We start from the raw sequence: 25351 nt of genomic DNA, 5'->3' as shown, positions 1-25351 counted from the left end.
AACACATTATCTCGTTTTATAATCAGTACTCTCACTTTCAGATACGTAATTAACACAATGGATAATCAGGAAAAGGTCACAATTTTTAATGGATACTTTGAATTATACCAAAAAGAAATGATCTCAACTGAATAGTACTGACATGATGCAGGTTAATTAACCTCCAAAGTTGGTCAGAATACTTTACGTTGCTATAGTACTATATTATATGGAAGCAAATAGCCAAAATATTTTATGAAAGTGGGAAGCTTGAAACTCCTCATGAATGAAACATGTTGGGTAGTTATCACCTAACAATTAAAACACCATTCTTGGGCTACTCTATCTCCTACAACAACAACAACTAAAAACACTAGAATATTTTTCATGACATGACTCATGTTAAATAAATAAGTTGGCAGACATACATGCATGGTGAGTAGATTTATAAACAGCAATATCATTTTATTGTTTTCTGAAGGAAAACCAGTCAAAGAGCTTTTCAAAAGGTCTAGGTACTGGAGTCAATCTCTGTACAAAATCTGTAAGGCAAGTAGTATCAATTATCACTACATAATTTGAAAACTTTTACCGTCAGAACCACATGATGTCTGATGGCCTTTACTTCTAGTTATAGTGGTTTCTTCATTACCATCAGAATCAACAACAGTTTGTGTGGTCTCTGTCGTCTACAACAGCAGAGTTACATGAATATAAGAGGCATTGTGTAAATCACCCTACCCCATCAGGAAGAACTGATGTACGAATGGTCACTTTTCTACTGTGGCTCTTCTTTTGCTTGGACGGTTCCTCACCAGGTATGTATTTGTCCAATAGTGTAGGGTCTTTGGCCAATTGCTGGTCAAGGTCTACATAACCAAAACAATCGCCATAGCAACACTTGATTACAAGCATGTCATGTACAATTAGCTATAAATACTTATTATACATAAAGGAAGTGAGCTAAATTAATCAATATTCATTGCACACTAAGCACTCCTCTTAAAGTACTTGAAATTCCAAACCATATATGTAAATAAGAAAAGCAATTAACACATTAAAATTCATCTATGCAAACCATTAAAATTCATCAACCTTGATCTGATCTGTTGTTATCGTATGATGACAAGTCATCAGTAGGTGGCCTTAGTATAGAGTCACGTAATGACTGGGCATCACTTTCATCTCCTTTGTATGTACTATCAGGAACCTCTGTAACAAGGACACTAACTGATATGGTGACATAAGTTAACAGGGACAATACCATGCTCGACAGGTGGTTGTAGTATTGGCGTGTTGTGGTGTTGGAAGAAGCTCTCAAATTCACGAAATGTCTCGCATACTTCTCTGAAAAGGGAGGAAAAGGAGTGTACAGTATCTATGGATACATAACAAACAGATGTACACAGAATATTTGCAGCCATATTGAAACTGGTAGAATACAAACAGCAATCACTGGTACTGCTAATAAAATTCCACAAATAACTTGTATTTAAGCAACCTGTCAAACGAATCTGCTGTCGGGTCAGATTCTATTTCAACACAGTCTCTACCAGAAAAAGGACTTCTGTTCATAAACGACCCAAAGAAACTCGGGAAACTCATTTCCGCTTAAAGTATTAGAATACATTGTGCATTATTTGGAATTAATGCCCACTGGTAAGAAAGAAAAAACGCCTAAGAAAAAGGGCGCAGAACAATCATATTGGATAAAATCTGAGAAAGATGATGACATTTTTATTCCTCGAATGTATCTTGACCAACAAATCGAGGTCAACTCAATTCCTCGTGTGCTAACTCGCCAGTCTACACTGATTGTGGCTACCTGTTTTGTAGAAAAAGCTAGTGCTCGTGAGTTACAGTTTGCGTGTCAGCACACACACACAGAGTCTTGCATGGCCAGTATCTTTGTCATTGGGTAGGGAGAAATATCCACTTTGACAGCTAATTAAGACACCTCAACTCCCACGCATTACGCGTGAGACACTTCGGATTATATTGTTGTCTCACGCATGGTTTTCCATCTCATGCATTGCAATTCCTGAAAAATTAAGCTCTCACGTAATTAATTTTACTTCAGATGTCTTGGCAATTCACTAAACAGTACTCTGAAAATAGCTCTGAAAATAGCTCAGAAAATAGCTCAGAAAATATAGCCAAAGAAAGTGGCACGAAATTTGGGTCCCGCAAATTTTGCAATTTTTACAGGAATTTTTCTACTAAGAGGAGACCTCATGCATAATTAAGCAAATCTCACTCATTTTAACCTCAGTTCTCACTCCAAATGCACTTGCACTTACAGGTTGAGGTCTCTGCTTTGAATACCCATACTTGTTTTTTGTTTTTTTTTGCACATGCTACTGTAGACTGTAATGGGTCACATTTCCATTCCAGGATTACAGAACAAGTGTGGGCATTTAAACAGAACCGGACCAGACATTTTTTCTCCCTACTCAATGACAAGTGTGGGTATTTGAACAGAACCTGACCAGACATTTTTTCTCCCTACTCAATGACAAAGGGAAAAGGCAGTCTGGCCACATGAACCTAACACACACACACACACACAGCTGCCTCCATATTAAATACTTAGAGAGGTAGCTAACTAGGTATTAAACTATGAAGAGGTGTACCCCTAATACTTAACTTGTAAACCACAGTCTAGTATATGCACTGGACAGCTAGTGCAGCAGTGAGAAGCTGTTATATAATTCTGTGGGGTATAAATTTTATGAATAGTCATTCATGGCAGACCTGCAAGCTATCTGGGGATCAAGGGTCTGGAGATTTTTGTGCATTTGATGGAGTTTTGACATTCTGATTCACAAGTTTTAACATTCCTTGTGTGAGATAGCTAGTTTTGTAGTTGTATTAGCTTAATGGCCATTGCAGTTGCACCATCTTTCTATAGAACGAACCCTTTACACCCTGTATACACATAGTATGTGTAAAATTAATTGCCTTGGGTGTACAATAAAACTGTCATTGCTTGAGGCTCATTCAATCTTCACTGGTATTTCCTGCTCTTTTGCACACAATACAGTGTCAATAATAGGTAGACCATGCAGTCTGCATGTAGTGTGTGTGTGATGCGTTTGTGTGAGTTTATAGTCTAATAAATAATTCTGGTACAGATAGTGCTGCAATACTAACCCGCCGTCAGTAGTATTTTTTTTAATGTTTTACGATATCAAGTGGTCATCCTCCTGAGGCACAAGTACATATATTACGTAGGAGAAGAGTTGGGTCAAATGTGGTATGGCTATGTAACCAATCCCCCTCCTCACATATAAGGGGATAGACTTACATTTATCAGCTGATAAATCAATGATTTTCTCAAGGGTGGGATATTAGTTTGTGTCTTGGCAGTTCTTTATCATAATATATGCTATTTATCAAACTGTGTGTGTTTGCTTTTCAGCTAATTATATTCAGACAAACCAGCAGTACATGTTTCTACATCCTGATACGATATTGTTATGTGGTTTCAGTGTAGTCCAACTATTATCTATCCACAACCCATCATCTCACTTTCAGGTAATGTAACCTTACTCCAAGTACATGTTACAAGTTGTTGCATGATTTAGAGTGTTGTGTGCAAGTTATTACCATCCAACCAGCTGGAGCCATCCAGTATGTAGCATTCACTATGGTGAATCTTGTGCTATTATTATTATTCTGTAGGGGTTGCTGTTAGTAGCACAGTAATTCGGAATTGTCAGGTATTTTTATGTGGTAATTATAAGTCAACCTAGCATACACATTTGTAGGTTACTTACGGAGACCATGTTAAAGTGACATCCTTTAATACCAGTTCTCCTGTGGCTGGAGTACTACACTTGGAGCCATGGTAACTGATGTCTGCTGTGATGAAGTACCATATTTTTGTTGCAGTCACACTATCAACTTTCCCATCAGTACAGAGTTTAAAAGTTACCTGGTCAGCCAGTTAGGTAGTAGAACTGTATTAGAGAGATCCTGTAACATGTAGTGTTTCAGATGGGAGTATTGTTAGTAATGGATATGAGTTCCAAGTGGAGTACATGGGACATGTTAGCTGGTTTAAAGTTACATCACTGGTGCCAGCTGGCGGTTGCCATGATAGTTTGGTAGCTGACTTGAGTAACTTGTCACTTAACAGTGAAATGGAGGAAGAGGCAGCTGCTGATAATGTGCAAACTACTTGCGATGTTGACAGCAGCTTCTTTATTGTCACTTTGCGCAGTCAAGTTGTTATTCAAAGAATGCACCCTCGTGTAAGCTTACATGCATGCATACACTGGCTGATGTAACATTTTAGTCTGCAGTTTCACTTGACTCAATAAGAGGGATGGAAAAGCAAGTGAAGATACTGAATGAAATTGTGCTGCTACCTTTGAGTGCACCAGATGCCTTCAAGAAGAAGAGTACGTGTTTTACATGTGTTATGTTACATATATGACATTGCTTGTAGGCATTCGCCTGCCACGGGGAGTACTACTCCATGGTCCTACAGGAGTGGGGAAAAGTTTGCTAGCTGAAGCTGTTGCTAATAAGAGTGGAGCACAAGTTATCAGCATAACTTCTCAACCAGCACTGTTATGGTATGACATGTACCACTGACAATGGTAGTACTCTATGTACTCTGTTGTAGCATAGAAGCAGTACACAGGTAAGGTGGCTACCTCTTGGTAGTACTATTACTTCATGTGGCATTCAGTGGTATTGCTCCTACTGTTATTCTCATTGACCCATTGGACACTGTGTGTCCCCGGTTGGATCAGACTTCTAGTGATTCTGACAGGCAAGCAGTAACAAGCCTAACAAACTTATTTGATCATATTAACAAGGTTCAAGAGGTCACCTTTATAGCTATTACTGTAATTAATTCACATGAACTAGGTGAAATGTGTAATAGTCATAGCAACTACCAGTAGGCTAGATGTTGTGGAGCCAAGTCTACGACGGCCAGGAAGATTTGATAAAGAAGTTGAAGTAACAGTTCCTAATCCTTTAGAGCGAAAGCAAGTTAGCATCCATCATAAATGAATGATAAACAAGCACCTTATCCATAGATATTAGAGTTCTGCTTCAAGGACATTTCTCATAGTTTAAGTGAGGCAGATATCAGAAGGTAATTTTGTCAACACAATGGTTACAATACATGTGGTGTTCACATGTCTCAGTGTGGCTGATGCTGCCCACGGACATGTGAGGGCTGACCTGGTACAAGTGTGTAGTGAAGGTACTTGGGATATGAACAAGGTCTCTGTGTAATGTTGCAATGTTTAGCTCAGTGTAAGGCCCTCTCTCGGACATTACAAAATGAGGAGTGGAAGGTACGAGACTTGTCAACAGATGCTAACATTATTTATGCCCGCAGGAATGTTTATTAGATGAATTCTGTGTCAATAACAACGATGTTTGGGCAGCTTTACGAGAAACCAGGCCTAGTGCCATGAGAGAAGTGACAATTGAGGTCCCCAAAGTGCTGTGGTCGGACATTGGGGGACAAGAACATATCAAACAGAAATTCAAAGAGTCAGTAGAGTGGCCATTGAAACATCCAGAGGTTATATATTGGCCGTGTTAACTGAATGGTACTCTCTCCTTGTCACAGGCCTTCAGTGAACTTGGTATTGAGCCACCCAAAGGAGTATTACTCTATGGCCCTCCAGGCTGCAGCAAAACAATGATAGCAAGAGCACTAGCTACTGAGAGTGGTTTAAATTTTATTTCAGTTAAGGTATGTGTGTTTACTATTTTGTTGAAGGTTAGTTTTCATGGATACAAGACAGTCACAATTCCCAACATGCTTTAAATTCAGCTATTTACTAGGGCCCAGAGCTATTTAGCAAATATGTCGGAGATTCTGAGCGAGCTGTTAGACAGGTATGTAATACTATATCCCAGTGTGTGTCATTTCTTAATCAGGTATTTAACAGGGCTAGAGCATCAGCTCCTTCGATTGTGTTCTTTGATGAAATTGATGCATTAGCAGTGCAACGAAAGAGGTCAATATCTGTACACGTATGTGTCATTACATTGTCAATAATATAATATGGTGTTGATTTTAGTGATGGAGCTAATGTTGCTGATCGTGTGTTGGCACAGTTACTCACAGAAATGGGAGGTGTAGAGCACTTGAATGATGTACTAGTTGTAGCAGCGACAAACAGGCCAGACATAATTGATGAGGTACTAAAATGCCAATTTGCACTGTTCTAACATATGTTTATGCATATCTCAGGCATTACTGAGACCTGGTAGAATTGATCGTGTACTATATGTCCCATTACCAGATGATGATACAAGAAGGAAAATATTTGAGGTATTATGTTAATTTAATGAATATTTAAATGGTCGCATTCTTATTAAAGGGTGCTCAATATTACGTCACATAGTTGTAATGTTTTAGAATTGGTGTTGCCATGGTGCAGTTGAATGTTTGTGTACATAGTTACGAATGAAGAAGACTCCTGTTGGAGATGATGTTATGCTAGACGACCTGGTAGCTAAGACCAATGGATACTCTGGGGCTGAGGTGATTCCTACAATGTACTAGTTTTCTGTTATTGAGTTGTCTCTTATAGATTGTGGCTTTGTGTCAAGAAGCCGGTATGAATGTCTTGCGGGAGAACATCAGCAGTCGATGTGTATACCATCATCATTTCATTGAAGCATTAACAGTAGTAAAACCAAAGACCAAGAAAGAATTATTGCTATTGTATGAAAGATATATATAGCAATGTATAATTTGAGCACTTATTTGACTACGCGCGCCCTTCCATATTTTTGTTGCGTCAACGTTTACGGTTCTCCGTTTCACGGTTAAAATGGTGAGTTCTCGTGTAGAATTGTATCCTTGCTAATCGTTAGCTGTACTTGTTTGATGGGGACCAAGAGTATGTTGAGGTATTAATAGTGACTTTATTTGCTTTTCCAGGGAAGGGTTAGAACAAAGACCGTGAAGAAAGCCTCACGTGTTATCATCGAGAAATACTATACGCGGCTTACGTTTGACTTTCACACTAATAAAAAAGTATGTGAAGAAGTAGCGATAATCCCCAGCAAGAGGCTACGAAACAAGATAGCAGGGTAAAGAATATCGAAGTATAAACGTTGCGCATTAAATGGAATTGTTAGGTTTGTTACCCATTTGATGAAACGCATTCAGAAGGGGGCAGTGCGTGGAATATCCATCAAGCTACAAGAAGAGGAACGCGAGAGAAGAGATAACTACGTTCCACAGGCAAGCCATGTCTACACAACCCATACTTGCATAGTAGTGATTGATTGTATTGCTTATATTAGGTGTCTGCATTGGAAAAAGATGTGATTGAAGTCGATCCAGAGACCAAAGAGATGCTTAAACAACTGGTAACTAGTTGTGTACATGGTGAGATGGTAATGTGTTTATTACCCCTACAGGACTTTGGCAATATCAGCAACATTCAAGTGGTAGATTCTATGGCAGCAGCTCCCGGTTATCCACCCAGGGGACACTAACTTGTAATGTACGCTGTGTCATCAATTTGAAAAGAATTAATACATTTATTGCCTGGCAACCAGGACTGATACAAAATAATAAATACAATATTCATTTTAATGCTAGGAGTTACTGCTAGCACAGGAATTATCATATTCTATGACCAGTTTCTTGATATGACTGAGTTTCATACACAATTGTTGGTACTGCTTTTTCTCTTGTTGATACACCGCCTGTAAACCATATATAACAATACTTTATTCTTCTAATGGAGAATGCTGCAGATTTCAGTTGTCTGACAGACACATGAATGTTGTTAGCATACAAGAATTTTAAAATGCATTGTTCCATGGAATAACTGGATACCAGGGATGTCATGGCACCCCGGAAAGTTATCACTGGAAGATTTCTAGTCTGAAGGACTGTATTTGAAACCTTTGTGTATGTATTAAAAAATAGCACATTCATGAAAGAAGTGAAATCTGTAGTAACCGGTTTTGGCACAGAGGACTAACATACAAGGTGCTATGACATGGAGCTGCACAAACCACACACCTTGTAATAAACACAATTTTTAGGTTTGCAATGATACATGGAGATGCAATATTACAGAATTTGTGATGGAATAGTTACGAACCCCACAAAATAAAAAAAGTATCTCAAAATCTTTTACCCTTGCGTTAGTACCTCTGTCCAAAATTCCCTATCATACAATGATCTTACGTCATTCTGTTTCTCCATATACTTCTTTTTGATGGAACGAGACAATCTCTGTTGGCAAACACCACATCAACACAGAGAACAACCACACTATTCCTACCTTATATTCTTCACTCTTCTTAGGGCATTCAGCTAACTGATCTTTTAACTTATTAAATTCACACGTTACTTCGTCAGTTCTAGCTTTGAGTTCAAGATACTTGTTATAATCAGCATTAAATTCCTCCTTGTACTTAGCTCTTTGTTCATGATTAGTTATTATGGTAAATTGGCTATGAGAAGGCAATTTGCATCATCTGCATATTCTATTCAACATTGTACCTGAAGTCATCTCCATCAACTGGAGGTTGTTCAGACTGTTGTGAGGTGGGAGGTTCTGTGACTACTGACTGTTGTGCGACATCTTGATCTGTAGAATAATAGTGAAACAAACTAAAATGTGCACTACATGTCCTGACCTTTTGAATGCTTGTGTTTTTTCTTTTTCTTGTGCTTCTTGTCCTGCATGACGATGTCAGTCACTTTTGTTGTTGCTTCTTCAGACGTGGTGGCCTCACTTTTCTTTGGCAACGCATTACTTTCTGGGGTCACTTCGACAGGTTTGGTGTGCTTCATTGTAGTATGTGAGGACTTGGCTCTCTTAGTAACATTGGGAACATCCTCTGCAACACGCTGTGCAGTAATAAGAACTATTACAGCAGTAGCCAATGTCAGTATAGTTACCTTTACTCCACTACTTGCACTAGCTACTTTAATACCAGCCTGTTGAAGGTTCCTATGAGCATAGAAATGTTAAATATTGCATACTGTGGTTTCACCAGACCTTCTAACAACCTGTCTCTCTGACTCGGAATATTTAGGGAAGGTGTCAACCTGTAGAACACAAAATAACAGCAGACACTATTCACTTTCAAGAGATGATACCTTAACTAAAGGGTAAAATGAAGGTTTCAGAATATACACAGCAGTACCAGACTGTAGTTCAGCTACTTGTGTTAACACAGGATCAAGATGATTAAGAGAATTCTCACATGACTTGTCTGCAACAGTGTTAACAAACCACACTGGTGTATCTGACACCAACCTTTCTTTAGCCGATTGTGTAAGTCAACTTTTCGATGAGGCTTCAATGCAAGAAAATGTATTACCCGGTCCCTACAATAACACAGAGAGTTATTTACCATTGGTCAAATTACACATGTATTAAACCATGGGTGTTTATATCTCTTGACAGCATTAGGCTTGCCTGATTATAATGTTTGCTGAATTAGACGATGTAAGTGTTTCCTCCGGCTTCTTGGAAGGCTTTGGTTGATGTGAATTTGTAGCCTCTAGTCTGTTCTTTAATTTCCATGGGGTACGAGATGAAGGCAACTTATCAATATGCTTCACTCTACAAAATTGTGCACAAGTAATGAAGCACGGTCTAAAACATGTAAAGTACCGGTGAGAATCTTTTCTCTCCTCCTCAGCTTCCAATGCTTTAGTTTTAGTTGTTTCATAGACCTCATCAGTAGCCTTGATGGAAAGTCTATGATGAATGCTACCAAGACTGGATAAACTGTGATCTGCTTGCCGGCTACCCTGAATCTATCAGCAGCCAATCATATTAGAATAGTAGTCCATAGTCTTCTTACCTGTCTGTGTTGATGGAGACATTCTATACTTCCTTTCTCAATCTTATTGGTTTGAAATTCAAATGCTTTTGCTTCAGAATTGGCAACGGCTGGCACATTGAAAGTCTGAAAAAAATTTTTTTTAAATACAAAACACTGAACTGTTACTTGCACATGGCTTACCCCTCCTGCAGTATTGAAGCTTACGCACAGTCCACAGTCATTAGCACCCTAGAACAAGAAATATGTGAAATTTTGTAAAGTTAAATAACATCAGAAACATGCATGAATGTTGAATTGTGTAATAATTATGTAATTATGCAATTACACGTAATTTTATAAATCAAACAGAGCGTAATTCTGCTATTTCGCCCATCAATTCTCGTAAATTCTCCCAGAAGAAAACGCCAAAACACAAAATATAACCATATAACGTTCTTTGTATCGAACATCACATTTACACTACTCGCTACACTTCACCTTCTTAGCTAGCAGTGTATCAATGGCCTTCACACATGCTTCGGTCAATTTCATGTACACTACACACGTTCCATGATAACTGCCATCCTTTACGAGGTGGTCACCTTCTGGCAAATCCGATAAATTCACAGCTGCACGTTGAGCCATAAGTCGTGCAACGGAACACTAAGAATCCGTTTATCTAGTTTACGGATATCAACCGCAAAGTGCAGCTCTGCCCCTTTCCTTATTAATTTTTATCTGCTAGTTGTGACTACAGACCAGCGTGGTGTAGAGAGAATTGTTTAATATCGTGTATGCTCTATCATGGTGTGGACGTGTTTGCTGCTTGTTTGTATTGCAGTGTTCGGTTCGACATTAGGTCAGTCCCTCTCCCGCCATACACACATGCACACACCACCATACTGTGCGTTTGTATAACAGCATATATTGGCAAAACTACTTCTGCTGCATAGGTGTACGTGCAGTTAACTTTATGTGTTTTTTTTTGTTTGTGAGGGGTGGAGGCCAGGGTGCAGTGATCTCATATATTGTTTAGCTATAACTAGTCCCTCTTTAGCTATATTTAATTTTGTATGTTCTCATAATAGCAAAATATACTGAGGAGTTTAGTGATGTTGCTCCTGATCACAAAATTCCTTGTTCACATGAAATACTACAGCAAACAGTACATGGTGTGATATACACCAAGTCTTGTAGTGATGACACAGTAGTGGATATGGTGACAAACAGATTATCGGAGTTACTACCAGAATTGAAATCATACATATATTCTATTATTATCTGTCCAGACGTTACCCCACACAGTAACATTTCTGATTGTTCATACTCCATTTATGTGGCTGAAGTGCCAGTGGATACTGAGAATTACTCAACAATCCCAAATGATGACCTTACAAGAAAATCACTGGCTACACTTATGTCAGAGTTAACAGTAAGTGCCATTGCATGGTTAAATCCTGTAATGTATGTCAAACTACCTAGCACTGAGCATCCTACATGCATAGTTTTGACTGCATTACAAATTACCATTTATTGGAGATGAGACTGATAATGCATACAATTGCATTATTATACTTGTGAAATTAGCAAAATATACACAGTAAAAACAAACTAGTGAAGGTCACTACTAATTTCTGCCACAATACTCACTATTTTTGTGTAATGACGTTTACTACTTCGTTCACTACTCTTTTGTAGTGAACGTCACTACACAAAAATAGTGAGTGTTGTGGCAGACATTAGTAGTGACCTTCACTACATTTAGTAGTGACCTTCACTAGTTTGTTTTTACTGTGTATATAGGTGCAGCTAACCAGCTATAGAAGAGTTTTTGTGACATTTTAGGGTCAGTACAAAGTGCAGCTAAGCTATCAGCACTTTTCTCTCTCTGTGGCCCATTCAACACTTCATGTCGATTTCCTGCCGTGCCTCTTTTTAGATGGTTTTGCATATGGATTTCTCTGTTTGAATTAGATATAGTATTTTATATAGATCAATATACTACTATAATTTATGCTGTAATGTATTTGTCTTTGTAATGTAGCTACTGAGAATTTTTTTTTGTGTTTGTAAGTGGTACAGCCTTTTTGCCTCCTGTACTCACCTTACCATATATGGTTAAACAATCAGCTTGAGTATATAAATTATTGGATGTTCAGGTTTTGAAGGCTATAACATAACTTATTAAAGATCATAATGCCTTGTTCATTCTTTTTATGTGATTAGTACTAGTAATAGCATGGGTATAGCAGTGAAACTTAGGATAAATACCATGAGTGTTGCATTGAAATTTCCATTTTCAATGTAACAAGAGTGGTATTTATCCCAAATTTCACTGTTATACCCATGCTATTTCCAGTTAATACCATGCTCGCTGCATATGTGCATTAGCATTGCTACTAAACATGCATCAACACTAATTGGCACTACATTGTCAACATAAATTCTAGCCAATGAAATTTCAATTACAACTTTTTCACTGCTACCAGTGAAATACGGGATAAATTTCACTGCTACTATTGAGACTTTTGTATGGGCAGTGAAACAGGTATGGTATTAAAGTATATATTCTCTATTGTGTAACTATCAAGTACTCATAGCTAAATGTAGGCATGCCTGTATGTGGCACATTTTATACAGTTCAGTTTACAACAAAATAGCAGTGACACACATATATACACATACTGCATTAAAATACTGATGTTTTCTCAACAAGCAAAGTGCATTAAATATAACATCCATGCATAAATCAAATTCCACAGCTTTTGTGGTGACCTTCGTGGTGACCTTCGTGGTGTCACTTTTTAATAACAAAATGCATCACATGAATTGATAATTAATGCACAATATCTTACGAATACTCGAGTTTACTATCAGGAAATATCCTTAATAAGTATTCAAGTATTTCAGTATTTGTTTCAGCCATACCAGGAATGTAGCAAAATGGCAATTTAAACTGGTGGAAGTAGAGATGGCTGGAAATGTACTCAAAAGCACGATTAACCTTGAAAGACAACCTCATAGCCAGAGCCATTGCAAAGAGGTGGCACTCCAATATATCCTGTACCTAGTCTGGTATCGTCTGTCCCTTCGCAAAAGTAAGGGTCTGGTGAAATACAAATACTAAATCATTTCAAAAGGAATTCAATTAGACAGCATATGTAACTGCTTTTACGTCAGATGATTGCCCTTCAATTCGAACAACCCCCCCTTCCCATTGCATTGCCAAGGCGATTTCTGTGTGAACATCATTGGCACGCATTAATTGGCTACCACCAAGTCTGGGCATTAGAAATGATTTAGTATCTGTATTTCACCAGACCCTGACTTTTTGCAAAGGGACGGGCAATCCTGTACCCTGATCTTTGTCCTCAGTCAAACCAAAAGTAAAAAGATGAATTATTTTGCAGCTGATCAAAGGACAAGCACAGTTTGTAAAGCGTATACCATGATCAATACTTTGAAAATATAATTTTACAAAATACTAGAATTCTTTAAGTACAATTTTCAAAGGTCAAGGCTCAGTTTTAGAATTTTACTACTTTGCCCAAGAACAAGAACTGGACTGGAGTACAGGATACATAGTGCCACCCCCTTATATTGTGTGTCAAGTGGATCCCAAACAAATTTATACTGTATTCTTGATCTTGTTAATGACTCATTTCTTTTGCTTGCATGTTATGTTTTGTTAGCTGATTTAGTTGTGCTGGCTGTGTTTGATTAAAGTTCCAACTGCAAATCCCAAATGCCATCCAGCATGTTACAGATACTGTTACAGATGTGTGTTAATCAAAAGATTACCTCATTTATTAAGGCACCTATGCATGGGATTAAAACTTGTTAACAAAATAATGTCAGGAAGGACTAGGTTAGCTACCACTAAGGATTTACTGTGCCATATGTTTAGTGACCAATACTGATTGATTAGTAAAACATCAACTGTAGCTAATTTTGGAAGCATTAGTATCAGTAATTGGTAACAGTTGTTTATAGCTAGATCAATTACAAAATTAAGAAAGAATTTAAGGAAAATTTATAGAAACCGAATAGTTATCAGTATATTGGCAATTATGCATAATCTTTTTATCAGTACATCACTAGGCATATAGCTAATAATGAAGGTGAAAATGAAGCCATTCTCCATTTCTATTTCAGTTTTCTGTTTCAGTTTTTTCTTTTCTATTCCACTATTTCTACTTACCAGTCAGTAATTGATGGGGTGCTCACTTAGGTACATATTGGTTGCCAGGTGTGATCAGAGAGGAGCAGTATATAGGGAAGTTATCTTCACTTTCTTTACAGAACACATTTCTTGGTTGCCACTTTTCAACCTAAATGTTTTTGAAAGTTTCTCCCTTTTTTTCATAGTTTGCCTGAATATTATTTCCTTTTGTTTGTAACTAAATAGGCCAGTTTTGGAGCTTGGTGTGTGTGTTTATTTAATTTTCTACATGCAGAACAGCAATATTATTTAGAATATACCATCTAAATAGAATAGTTATATAATTTGCACTCTAAGATTCCAGAAATCTTTAATACTGCACAGAACTATAAGTTCATTTATAAGGTAAATTGCTTTCATTTCATACATAGATGGTGGAAATGGAGAGGCATGGCCCCCACTTCAATAGCCAATGCTAGTAACAAAAGATCAAGATACTCATAGATCAGTCAACCACTCCAATAAAAGAGTCACATTACGTCTTTAAAAACCGCTTAAGTTTGTAACAAAGACTCAAAACATAGTGAGAATAGCTCAAACTACTAGCTCAGGGTTATAAAATCATTTTCCTTGGGGCATACTCCCTTGAGTGGCATCTTAGGCTGTTGTCACTCCACTGCATGAGTAACTGTCGTTGCCAAAGTTGATTTCCTCACTTTCCACTGCCCTTGTAGTGTAAGATAGATATTAAGGGCTAACAACTAGCATCACACCAATATAATTAAGGAATTAGGAGTTCGTGTTGAGACTTCAGAGGTCCCTGATTTGAATCTGTATCAGGTTTTTATGCAAATGTCCCTTGAATTTTCTAATAGAATATTTCAACCATGCATGCACATACATATTCGAGTTTTGTTCTGCAGTTAATAGTCCTATTTCTTTCAAACCATGAGGGTTTGAGCTACAATGGTAACCTAAAAACAATTCAACTTATTTCCAAAGCTAAGTGTCTAACCAATAAAGATATAGCAAAAATCACATTCATCATTTTTTGAAATCACTCGTATATAACTTAATAGTACATTGTCCAATCATAACACAAATTGTTTTATGATATCTATACTGTTAATTTAAATATGACATCCACAAATCTTAATGGTTATTCTTGGTTGTGTAAAAGGAAAGGGTGGTGATGTAAACAGAAGAGAAATAAGGCAAACTTTGTACAATACTGTTAATGGAACAATTATTTTTTTAAAACATGGATGGCACAAATCAAAAGTCATCACAAAATTATGTATATAATAGGACCTCAAAAGTGGCCAGACCAATTTAACTCAAATTGGTACGAACAGTGTCCCATGCATTGTGAGTCTCACTTTAATGTTGTAAGAAAGTGATCTCCATCAGTCTAATGCCATGGTTGTACAGGGGGCACTGCAGTATGGTTAAAAGTGAAATTTCAAGAAGTCTGATGCTGCAACCCCAAGAGTCTCAAATATTATAAAGGTTATATTGTTTCTGCATCCCCTCAAATGCAATATATGGGGTAGGTACTCGGGGACTGGGAATCCAAGGACCTGGGGACTCAAGGACCCATAGAGAACTAACTTTTCATGGAATTTTACATACTTCGCAATGTTTATATACATTCTGTACTTTTACTAGACACCTCTAGTAGTCACAGTGGCTAATCTGACATAGCCAATCCACTTTCTGTCCATTTTTATTTATTAATGCTTTACAGCACAAGTGCTGAAGGTCTGTAGGACACCTGGTCCTACAGCCTGCTCAAAGACTTTAGCTACTTAAGGTGTGTTTGAAAAGTTGGAGAAAGGAGAAAAAATCCATGACTGGACCTAGGTAGCCTCGAACCTGCAGCCATCCGATTTACGCTCGAGATTGTAATTGTTTACACTGTGTATAATTAGAAAATACAAGTGTCTCTGAAAATCACCTGCAGTAGGCTGCTCATGCTGCACAAAGAGCACATTAGCCTATTATGCCACCAGTTAATAAAGTTCAATGTACACAAAATGGCTTCAGTGAAGTGATTACTGCAAGGTACACCAGCAGCTCAATAAACAGACTTCGTACCATGTAATTACCACACAAAGGCAACAACCTGTTAAAAACAAGCCCTTGATTAATATTACAGTTACTTAAGGCATGAAGAATGTGACCTATGCTTATAGGCATTGTTCAAGGAGCCATCATGATGACAGGACAGAGAAAGAGTGATCTAGGCTATTTGAGACTACAGCCACTATGACTTGCAAAGATATAGCTATCTAGTACAAGGATAAAATGTATAAACATTGTGAAGTATGTAAAATTCTCTAAAATTCCACAATGCATAGGGTCCCCATGGATCCGGTCCTTGGATCCCTAGTTTCTGGGTCCACTGTTTATACCTACCCCAATATTTGGGCATACACAGTGGTCACATTTTGTTTGTAATAAAAGCAAAAGAAACCATATATGTGTGGCATTGATCAAGCCAGGCCACAGGGAAACTTGGGAGGGGGATGCCTCCAGACACAGTAGCTCCATTAACATTAAAATTTCCCCAGGAGTAATGTTTTAGATGCAAAGGAAGTATTTCAACCCAAGCATAAAGTTTGTAAAAATACCTACTATTACATGTAATCAAGTTTCAGAATAGGAAAAAACTTTTGTGGCTTAGTACATATAAAAGTATGAAATATCATCTTTAAGCATTTGGCATGGCAAAAGAGATGTTTGGCACATAAAATAGGTTAAATTTCAGCTCACACACTAAAAAAATTATAATGAAATTATTTTGGATGTCCTATTAGAGTATACCATACAAACAAAAGTTTGGCACAACTTCAGTTTGACGAATCAGCACATGAAAAAGGTTGGCAGTTAAAAGTTTAGCAAATTTACCATGTAACCATTACTTCAATTTGCAGTTGACTGTTCTATTAGAGTATTTCAATTTATAGCAGCTTCAATTCAAGTCTTACTCTTGAAGTATATCTCTCGAGTAGCCCCCCTCCCCTTGATCTTTCTATCTTTTCATGCTTATAATGTATAGCTTCTATGTATACATGCATGTATGTATGTAATAGTTGTATCATGGGCCCGAGTGATTTGCCTGATATGTACACCCAAGCTCGAGAGCATGGGTGTACATATCAGGCAAATCATGAGAACACGTGATACAATTGATATGTACCATGCCAATTGCAGGCTGAGAACCCGTGGACGATTAATCACCCAAACCAATATGAGACCTACCACTGAATTTATTATATAGACCAACTAGTGAAATTTGATTATGGGACGGCAGCAACTAACGTTGTGCATGACTACATTTGTTAACATGAACGGGTAAATGCTAAGGGTATCACGGAAAAGTTCAATTAAACGATTTTACAAGTATTTCAAAGCCACTGCATCATTGTTTACAACATTTTACTAAACATCTCATGGTACATGTATGTGTGTGTGCGTGTGTGTCTGTGTGTGTGTCTGTGTGTGTCTGTGCCTGTGTGTATGTATGTATGTATGTATGTATGTATGTATGTATGTATGTATGTATGTATGTATGTATGTATGTATGTATGTATGTATGTATGTATGTATGTATGTATGTATGTATGTATGTGTGTGTGTATGTATGTGTGTGTGTATGTATGTGTGTGTGTATGTATGTATGTATGTGTGTGTGTATGTATGTATGTGTGTGTGTATGTATGTATGTGTGTGTGTGTATGTATGTATGTACGTACGTACGTGTGTGTGTGTGTGTGTGTGTGTGTGTGTGTGTGTGTGTGTGTGTGTGTGTGTGTGTGTGTGTGTGTGTGTGTGTGTGTGTGTGTGTGTGTGTGTGTAGCAATCAATCAGTTTATTTATATCACAGGTCACAATACTGGAGCCATATGAAAATATTGTAAAAATTCGATATCCACGACATATCTCAGGATCAGTCTCTCATACCTCAACAGATGCTGCTACCACACAAATTCCTATCACAAGTAGCCCCACAAGAAATCCAACATCTCCTATTACTGATATCCCTTTTACCATTGGGAGGTTCATATCCACCAGTATGATCATATCATCTACTATTGTCGATACTCCTTTTACCACTGGGAGCTTCGGTATGGTCATATCATCTACTATTGCTGATACTCCTTTTACCACTGGGAGCTTCATATCCACCGGTATGATCATATCATCTACTATTGCCGATACTCCTTTTACCACTGGGAGCTTCATATCCACCGGTATGATCATGTCATCTACTATTGCCGATACTCCTTTTACCACTGAGAGCTTCATATCCACCGGTATGATCATGTCATCTACTATTGCCGATACTCCTTTTACCACTGGGAGCTTCATATCCACCGGTATGATCATGTCATCTACTATTGCCGATACTCCTTTTACCACTGGGAGCTTCATATCCACCGGTATGATCATGTCATCTACTATTGCCAATACTTTTTTTACCTCTGGGAGCTTCATATCCTCAAGTATGATCTTATCATCTACCATTGAAACAAGTCTCCCAAGTAACACCATTATCACATCAATTCTTACCTCCTCAAGTGTTAGTTCCATCACATCATCTCCTACACCTGATACCCCAACAGGTGGATCAGGATCAGGATTTGGGTCAGGATCAGGATTTGGGTCAGGATCAGGTCCCCCTCCAGATAGCCCCAATAGTAACACTACTATCATGCCATCTGCTACTACTAATAGCCCTGCAATTAATACAACTACAGAACAATCACCAACTCCAACACAACCACCAGGTGACCAGTCGAATAATTTGAGTGGATTGGAAGAGTGGCATATAGCAGTCATCTCTGCAGGAGGTCTATCTGTCATATTTTGTTTATTATTTGGATTATTGGTGAGTTTTGCCATCTAGTAAACTAGCTACATACATGATACTTAATGCAGATTGCTGGCTTTTATATGGAGAAAAAATCCAGAAAGAAACGTGTTGTTGATCCATATGAGCATACATCAATGCACATCGCTTTTGATGAAGAAAACTTTGAGTTGCATCCAATAACGCCACAAATAACTAAAAAGATCTCTCGTTTGAGTTTTAGACAGCTTACACCAGTAAGTACCCCTGTAATTATTAAATTGCTATGTGCATGACTGTATAGGCTTTAAGTAACCTGTTGTCTATGGAAGAGTTGAAACAGATGGTAGATAGTGAACGTGTTGATGCAGAATATCTTGTAAGTAAACTTTAAATATGTCACTAGTTACACAGTAGCTGTACATTTAGAAACTTCCACCTAAGACTGTTACTATGGAGCATGTTCCAGCTGGAGCAGAAGACAAAAACAGATACATAGATATACTTCCAAGTCAGCCCATTGATATAATATTAATTAATTGTTTATAATTCTTATGTGTTGATTAGATCCTCGAACTCGTGTGGCTCTTTACCTTCAACAAGGTGTTTCTAATTCTGATTATATTAATGCTAATTACATTAGAGTAAGAAATAAGTGCATATATAACATTCATGTATATAATGATTTACTAGGGATATAAAATGGCCAGCAAAGAATACATAGCTACACAGGGACCATTACCACATACAGTTAATGACTTTTGGAGAATGGTTTGGGAACAGAGATGCGCTACAATTGTTATGTTGACTCACTGTACAGAGAATGGAAGGGTAACTAACTAAAAATAGTCAGCCGGTAAATTTCTAAATATTGCAGGTTAAATGTGAACAGTATTGGCCTGATGAACGTGTCAATAGAACACTCGTATATGGCGAATTGTTAGTTACTGTCGGCACTAGACAAACTAAAACTGATTACATGAAGACAACATTCCTAGTTCAACATCAAGATGTAAGCCAGTACTATAGCAATCACAATCTGTGCCATTACTACCTATATTAGAAAGCTGTTACTCGTGAAATTACTCAATTTTGGTACACGTCTTGGCCTGATCATGGAGTACCAGATAGCACCAGTCCAGTGATTGCCTTCATCATGGATGTTAGAAACCATCACAAGGAGTGTGATATCCCAGCACCAATAGTGGTACACTGCAGGTATGTACCCATAATCAATGTAGCAGTAGTTCATTTCCTGTTTCCAATAGTGCAGGGATAGGACGTAGTGGTGTGTTTATTGCTTCTGATATTGGGATAAAACAGTTAGAAGAGAACAACAGTATGGTGGATATACTAAAAATTGTGTCAACAATAAGACAAGATCGAGGTGGAATGGTGCAGACAGTGTCTCAGTACCAGTTTATTTATGAGGTTAGTCTACAGCAATATACAAAGAATGACTAGCAACAAATATTTCTAATAGCTTCTTTATGACTATGGTAACTACATACACCGTATCAGTTCATCACATTCAACTGGACTACAACCTGTCAATGAAGAGTTTCCTAATGATACTACTGATTCAGAGCACATGACTGATGATGAACATTTAGAAACTGATAGTCAAGCTTCTCTTATTTAATTCTATAACCCCTACAGGGTTTTGCACGTATAGCTAAATTATGACATGAAAATGGATAACTTACTAAAGTAGCAGTCGCTTTCACAAAGTAGTCCTACAGCCTGGTTAAAGATGTTATATTAAGTATGTTTGAAAAGTTGCGGAAAGGAGAGAAAAAATCCTTGACTGGACCTGGGCAGCCTCGATCCTTCAGCCATCCGACGCATGCAAGACCAGGTGTCCTACAAACTATGCTTAATGAATACTCTATTATGGAGGTTTGTATAGTAGTATTTAATATATATATAATAAATACGAATACAAGTTTTTTGGTGTGGTTGTTTAGCACGTGTGCAGCATCACATGCTGATATTGAGTGATGACCCAGGTATGTTACAAGTCCAATTTTGGAAACTATTGGACTATAAGGTGTCATGAAGGGATTGTGAGGCTGGTTTCTGGTCAACATTTTTTGTGAAAGGGTGCAAATTTTTATGATCCCTAATATCAAGAGTTAATAATTGAGAGGAGGGTGTCCAACACAATACAGAGCCTCTACAAATGATTCAGTGTGGGATTCCTCTGTAAAATTCTGTGATTTGTAGTATATTCTACATGTGAAGATTGTTTTAATCTTTGTTCTTCCCATGTGCAATCATCACATTTTCTTATTCTGGCAGTGTGCACTTGTTAACACATCTGAGAGAATCCCTTTGAATCACACTGAATCATTTGTAGAGGCTCTGTATTGTGTTAGACACTCTCCTCTCCACTATTATTAACTCTTGCTAATATACAGTCCTGCTGTACTGTATAATGTACTTTCAACAAAATTATTGTAACACAAGTACTTGCAGAAATTGCCCAAAATGTAAATTGTGAGCAGCTCAAAAGTTGACATAAGTGGCAACTTTTAGTTGCTAGAAATGGCAATTATATTGTTCCAATAAATTGCCAACTTTGGCACTTTTTGGTATCAAAAAATTGTCATTTTTGGCAAACTAAATCCCACAACCAATTAGTTCATCATTCTTTATAAAAGAAGTACACTTATTACCAGAATTGGTAGCTTTGAACATCATCTTGTGGTTGTCCAAAGCAAAGCAGAAGTTGCCAATTTTGGAAACTGTAAGCAGTTTCCAGTTTTGGCAATTTTTGGCTCACTCAGAAATTGCCAAATATGGCAGTTGAAAAGTTGCCAGAAATTGCAACTTTTTGCTGTTCAGAAATTGTGAGCAGTTCAAAAGTTTTGATTGCCAAAAATTACGCAGGGGTTTGTAACATACCCCGAGGTCATGACCACGTGCCAGCATGTTCCAAACAGCCTCAGGGAAAGATTCAGTATGCGAGGGACAGTGTTTGTGTAGCTTTGTGATCAGTATCGTTAGCAGTGCACAAGGTGGGTCGGGTATTTTGGATATCATAGCACTTTACAGTGACCAGCACTGAAGGTCTGACAGCAATATGTGCTGCAGCCTTTGGATTACCTAACCTAACAAGAATTGGAGACTTTAAATGATTACTTAACCTAATTAACAATAAGGTGAAACAGAAAAGGGCCAAAGAAAGTTCCCTCCTACACCAGGATTTGAATTGCAGGCCACCCAATGTCTAGTTGAGCGCCACACTCAGTCTCCTCCAGGAGGGATGGATTTTCTTCCTTTAACCCTAAGTATTTATTATTGCAGATGTATCAGCTATATTGAGTTTTCTGGCAGACGGATTTGAAGCTGGCAGACAGTACTGATCTTTGAACTGCTATCACTCAGCACTGTCCTCAACACTACACCCAGTTGAGGGAATCCCAGTGGGGCAGCACCCGCTGGTCATATGACTGCTCAAAGGAGTTTTTAACTTATGGCCACCGATGCCTAGATACACACATACCTGCATCCAGGGTGCTAACACTCCTGAAACTCCTTATCAGTCCACTCGTACACAAATGATGGAGTAGCCTTACCACGTCTAGGATTGGCTAAGCAGGCAAGCCTAGTAATGAGCAATGCCTACAGCCAGTGGAAATCAAGTTTTTAAAGGACAAACAACTGTGCCCAGTAGCCTGCTTAAGAGCTTACAAGTCCATCACAAGCAAACTGAGAACCGATGGAGTGCAGAAGTTATTCCTAGCAGTTATTCCTCCACACAAGCCCATATTCCTTCTCATTGGATTAAGAAATCTCTCAATCAAATGAGGCAGGCATTGATGAGCATTTTACAGCTCACTCTACAAACAAGGGCCGCTTCAGCCACAGCACTACAGCAGCTATATCAGGTGTCTCCACGAAGGAGATCATGAGTAGAGCAGGATGGTCAAGTGAACACACCTTCACCAAATTCTACTATAGATCTAAGGCGGTGGCTGGCACAATTCTACAAACATGCAAAGAAACATGTTGACTGAACTGGAACCCCTGAAGTACAATCAATAAATGGCTAAGGCTGCCTTGGTGGCTGAAAGCTATTTAGGATTGTACGAAGGGGTGAAGGGGAAGTCAACATGTTTATCCCACCTACTCCCACCCATGAACTGAACTGTTTGATTGTATGTATAATTCATGCTGTTGCTCTGTGTATTTGAGTGTATCAGTTTTAGAGTCACAAATGGAATTTCATGTATCTTTGAGAGGGAAAGATGTGGGAATAATTATTATATACACACTTGTATAGCTGTCCATCATAGCGGTGAGTAATTCCTGTATCTATATAGCTGTCTCAAGGACTGTTTGGGTATTCGAGATGTGGGTTCATATGTATGCGCAGAATATTCAACAGCTGGTGGAGAGCATTGAAAGGGCAATGCAAAGAAACATGTTGACTTCCCCTTCACCCCTTCATACAATCCTAATTAGCTTTCAGCTGCCAAGGCGGCCTTAGCCATTTCAGGTTAAAGGCACAGCCTAAGGGTTTTATCCCAATAGCTACCAGAAGCAATAAACACACCACTACATATTATCCCTGAGAGGAAATAAGCTGAAATGGTGCATGTGGACATGATGATGTTAATTATGTCATTGACACTTATTTTTGAATAACATTATGTCACAAACATTATTTAATGTTAAATGTGTATAAAAACACTGTAAAATATATATGTAGTCTTTGTCAATGATAAGACTTGATAAGTGCTTTGACTCGCTGGTAAAAGAGTTTCTCCACGGCTCTGATTGGCTCCTTCAACGAAGCTTGGTGTCTCTGCCGTGGAAAGGTTGCGGTGTGCAGCTGTAAGAAATTACTTTGTGTAGGTACTAGCTACATGGGTTTGTCACATTAAACTGGACTGCAGCCCTGTCAAGAGGTTCTTCAGTAATCAGAACACATGAGCATTTTTGGAAACTGATAGTCAACTTTAATTTAATTCAGCTACAACCTCAAGAGTTCGTTTTAGAAATCGTGATGTCATACTGTGAAAGTGGCAGTCACACTAATTTGTTGTTACCTCCCTGAATAATCAGTCTGTAACTGTACTTTTCAGTATTATAAATAATCATCATGATCACTTATTTACGTGACTTACGGCATTAGTCATTGTCATTGGGTGTGGCCGTTTAGAATTTTACATCACGTGCGGTATTTCTAGTGGCCGGGGCTCGTTAGTGGCAATTCAATCACATCGAGCTCGTTGCAGCTATGCAAAGGATAATGTTTACATGTTTGATTATCTTCATGATCAGCATTGTTTTTGTCAATGTTAGCAGCGCACAAGGTGGGTCTGCTGTCTAATTTTGCTCAGTGTCCATGAATCATGTGGTGAATCCGATTAGTTTTTCATGCTCATGCAGCTAGCTACTGCTGTCCTCGAGTCGAGTGACGAACTGCTGACTAAAAAATACTGCAAGTAAATACTGCAAGTATATAAGGCAGAAGACGACGTGAATACTCGGGTGGAATGCGGGCGAGTTAATCAGTGCCCGGCCGGGCCTACTGATTGATGTGGCCATTCCATGCAGGCGTATGAGTAATAGCCCTCCCACTACGCCCCTGAGTGGGCGATTAAGGTTGGTCTCTGAGTCACACTGTATGCCCCCACCTTCAGGCATAATAATATTATATTAATTGATTCTCCCAAGGGACCATCAAAGTAAGGAATCAACTACATACTCTAATAAAGCAGTCTAAACAACTGCTCTAGTACAGCTCAATACTACAGATGCTACAGATGCTTAAAGTGTCAACATGACTTAGCTTGCGACAGGTTATTGTTATCGTGGATGTAATATCAACTGTCTCTTTGTTCCCAGAGTTGTTAATCTATCATATATGGAACAGCTTGAGTTGTGGAGACTATAACTACCCGGTGTATCTGGCAGAGTAATGTGGTTTATTCTGGGGTTCATTATTTTACGGAACGGAACATTCATGTGCTTACAGTCAATTGCAGACTTGAATTGTAAAAATAATAATTTACATGCAGAGATATGAGATTTTGTATAATACAATATACTACTACTTATTACCTAACTACTACCTATATCAAGACACGTGATAGTGTGTCATGCAGCCAAGAAAGCTGGCGCATCACACCATGAGTATAAGCTTTTTCATGCATGCATAGCTCCATGGCCCCTTCTCCAAAGCATACCATTTTTGCATTATATCTGTCTGCCAGGTAGGGTATGCCACACAGCAAATTTGATTAAATTCGCAACAGCCATTACAGTGGAACCTCTCTTATCCAGGTGATCTGGTACATACTACTGCCCATATCTCAGAAATGTCCGTAACTAAGAATAACATGCTATTATGCTAAAGTGACTAACTTAAATACAAGTGATGTTGTTATTACTATCAGTTAGTGCTATGCAATTTAGTGGGCAGAGAGGGAAGTCACTACAGAGCATTCATGCATGGTCACTCTCCTGGGCTGTAAAAATGCATCATCACCTAGCAACCAAGCAGTAGTTATTAGTTGTAGAATAAACAAGCCACCAAACAGGTAAACAGCAACCTT

The 25351-nt window shown here is 38.2% G+C and overlaps 6 protein-coding genes across 8 annotated transcripts in view; 4 read left to right on the top strand and 2 right to left on the bottom strand.

The window, feature by feature from the left end:
* Positions 1–360: 360 nt before the first annotated feature.
* LOC136262054 (HCLS1-associated protein X-1-like) lies at positions 361–1641 on the bottom strand. Its single transcript, XM_066056194.1, has 6 exons — positions 1481–1641; positions 1244–1326; positions 1075–1191; positions 721–848; positions 572–668; positions 361–521 (listed from the first exon to the last, which is right to left on the bottom strand). The coding sequence occupies exons 1-6, from the start codon at positions 1582–1584 to the stop codon at positions 445–447; spliced, it is 606 nt and encodes a 201-aa protein (XP_065912266.1). The 5' UTR covers positions 1585–1641; the 3' UTR covers positions 361–444.
* On the top strand, positions 1607–6719 carry LOC136262052 (ATPase family gene 2 protein homolog A-like). 2 transcript variants are annotated; one of them, XM_066056189.1, is made up of 23 exons: positions 1607–1830; positions 3401–3516; positions 3567–3612; positions 3664–3701; positions 3750–3829; positions 3874–3932; positions 3979–4235; positions 4280–4385; positions 4433–4562; positions 4613–4630; positions 4679–4808; positions 4861–4986; positions 5034–5092; positions 5145–5203; positions 5251–5297; positions 5342–5530; positions 5579–5704; positions 5797–5850; positions 5893–5972; positions 6036–6156; positions 6209–6289; positions 6419–6502; positions 6552–6719. In XM_066056189.1, exons 1-23 carry the CDS (start codon positions 1629–1631, stop codon positions 6702–6704), a joined length of 2361 nt encoding a protein of 786 aa, XP_065912261.1. In that variant the 5' UTR covers positions 1607–1628; the 3' UTR covers positions 6705–6719. The 2 variants fall into 2 exon arrangements, with proteins under 2 accessions (XP_065912261.1, XP_065912262.1); XM_066056190.1 differs by lacking the exons at positions 6209–6289; positions 6419–6502; positions 6552–6719 and having other exon boundaries at positions 5579–5731; positions 5786–5850; positions 6036–6160.
* On the top strand, positions 6690–7526 carry LOC136262055 (small ribosomal subunit protein eS17-like). The gene is made up of 5 exons (XM_066056195.1): positions 6690–6797; positions 6905–7056; positions 7105–7210; positions 7273–7338; positions 7390–7526. The coding sequence occupies exons 1-5, from the start codon at positions 6795–6797 to the stop codon at positions 7465–7467; spliced, it is 405 nt and encodes a 134-aa protein (XP_065912267.1). The 5' UTR covers positions 6690–6794; the 3' UTR covers positions 7468–7526.
* LOC136262053 (RNA polymerase II elongation factor ELL-like) lies at positions 7469–10458 on the bottom strand. Of its 2 annotated transcripts, none has more exons than XM_066056191.1 (14): positions 10264–10458; positions 9967–10014; positions 9805–9909; positions 9612–9757; positions 9414–9560; positions 9252–9322; positions 9092–9207; positions 8991–9040; positions 8891–8942; positions 8626–8839; positions 8489–8576; positions 8268–8439; positions 8135–8218; positions 7469–7680 (listed from the first exon to the last, which is right to left on the bottom strand). In XM_066056191.1, exons 1-14 carry the CDS (start codon positions 10408–10410, stop codon positions 7570–7572), a joined length of 1551 nt encoding a protein of 516 aa, XP_065912263.1. In that variant the 5' UTR covers positions 10411–10458; the 3' UTR covers positions 7469–7569. The 2 variants fall into 2 exon arrangements, with proteins under 2 accessions (XP_065912263.1, XP_065912264.1); XM_066056192.1 differs by having other exon boundaries at positions 8171–8218.
* Positions 10459–10460: 2 nt separating this feature from the next.
* Positions 10461–20492, top strand: LOC136262050 (receptor-type tyrosine-protein phosphatase alpha-like). The gene is made up of 12 exons (XM_066056187.1): positions 10461–10624; positions 10854–11197; positions 17817–18821; positions 18872–19039; positions 19087–19161; positions 19212–19293; positions 19350–19426; positions 19476–19613; positions 19660–19794; positions 19846–20000; positions 20051–20213; positions 20266–20492. The coding sequence occupies exons 1-12, from the start codon at positions 10570–10572 to the stop codon at positions 20422–20424; spliced, it is 2556 nt and encodes an 851-aa protein (XP_065912259.1). The 5' UTR covers positions 10461–10569; the 3' UTR covers positions 20425–20492.
* A 3455-nt stretch (positions 20493–23947) lies between these two features.
* LOC136262051 (uncharacterized) overlaps positions 23948–25351 on the top strand; it is a 40751-nt gene continuing 39347 nt past the window's right edge. Inside the window, exon 1 of the mRNA XM_066056188.1 lies at positions 23948–24106. Within this exon, the coding sequence (XP_065912260.1) occupies positions 24031–24106 (76 nt within the window). The 5' untranslated portion in view covers positions 23948–24030. The remainder of the gene's footprint in view (positions 24107–25351) is intronic.

The sequence above is a fragment of the Dysidea avara genome, chromosome 7 (genome assembly GCF_963678975.1).
Source record: "Dysidea avara chromosome 7, odDysAvar1.4, whole genome shotgun sequence".
Taxonomy (NCBI): Eukaryota; Metazoa; Porifera; class Demospongiae; order Dictyoceratida; family Dysideidae; genus Dysidea; species Dysidea avara.
Note: the sequence above shows the minus strand (reverse complement) of the source record. Positions and strands in the feature narration are given on the sequence as shown.

What these genes read in the sequence shown, in the direction of transcription:
- LOC136262054 (XM_066056194.1), bottom strand. Translation starts at nt 1,584, where the DNA reads ATGAGTTTCCCGAGTTTCTTTGGGTCGTTTATGAACAGAAGTCCTTTT. An exon ending in CATCAGTTCTTCCTGATGGG is followed by an intron (nt 669 to 720) that starts GTAGGGTGATTT and finishes CTGCTGTTGTAG; the next exon opens with ACGACAGAGACCACACAAAC. An exon ending in GACATCATGTGGTTCTGACG is followed by an intron (nt 522 to 571) that starts GTAAAAGTTTTC and finishes CTTGCCTTACAG; the next exon opens with ATTTTGTACAGAGATTGACT.
- LOC136262052 (XM_066056189.1), top strand. Translation starts at nt 1,629, where the DNA reads ATGCCCACTGGTAAGAAAGAAAAAACGCCTAAGAAAAAGGGCGCAGAA. An exon ending in TTCAAAGAATGCACCCTCGT is followed by an intron (nt 4,236 to 4,279) that starts GTAAGCTTACAT and finishes GTAACATTTTAG; the next exon opens with TCTGCAGTTTCACTTGACTC. An exon ending in CTGAGCGAGCTGTTAGACAG is followed by an intron (nt 5,851 to 5,892) that starts GTATGTAATACT and finishes TTTCTTAATCAG; the next exon opens with GTATTTAACAGGGCTAGAGC.
- LOC136262055 (XM_066056195.1), top strand. An exon ending in CTACGAAACAAGATAGCAGG is followed by an intron (nt 7,057 to 7,104) that starts GTAAAGAATATC and finishes TGGAATTGTTAG; the next exon opens with GTTTGTTACCCATTTGATGA. An exon ending in GAGATAACTACGTTCCACAG is followed by an intron (nt 7,211 to 7,272) that starts GCAAGCCATGTC and finishes TGCTTATATTAG; the next exon opens with GTGTCTGCATTGGAAAAAGA.
- LOC136262053 (XM_066056191.1), bottom strand. Translation starts at nt 10,410, where the DNA reads ATGGCTCAACGTGCAGCTGTGAATTTATCGGATTTGCCAGAAGGTGAC. An exon ending in GCTTCAATACTGCAGGAGGG is followed by an intron (nt 9,910 to 9,966) that starts GTAAGCCATGTG and finishes AATTTTTTTCAG; the next exon opens with ACTTTCAATGTGCCAGCCGT. An exon ending in ATAGGGAATTTTGGACAGAG is followed by an intron (nt 7,681 to 8,134) that starts GTACTAACGCAA and finishes TATGGTTTACAG; the next exon opens with GCGGTGTATCAACAAGAGAA.
- LOC136262050 (XM_066056187.1), top strand. Translation starts at nt 10,570, where the DNA reads ATGGTGTGGACGTGTTTGCTGCTTGTTTGTATTGCAGTGTTCGGTTCG. An exon ending in ATACATAGATATACTTCCAA is followed by an intron (nt 19,294 to 19,349) that starts GTCAGCCCATTG and finishes TGTGTTGATTAG; the next exon opens with ATCCTCGAACTCGTGTGGCT. An exon ending in AGTACCAGTTTATTTATGAG is followed by an intron (nt 20,214 to 20,265) that starts GTTAGTCTACAG and finishes TATTTCTAATAG; the next exon opens with CTTCTTTATGACTATGGTAA.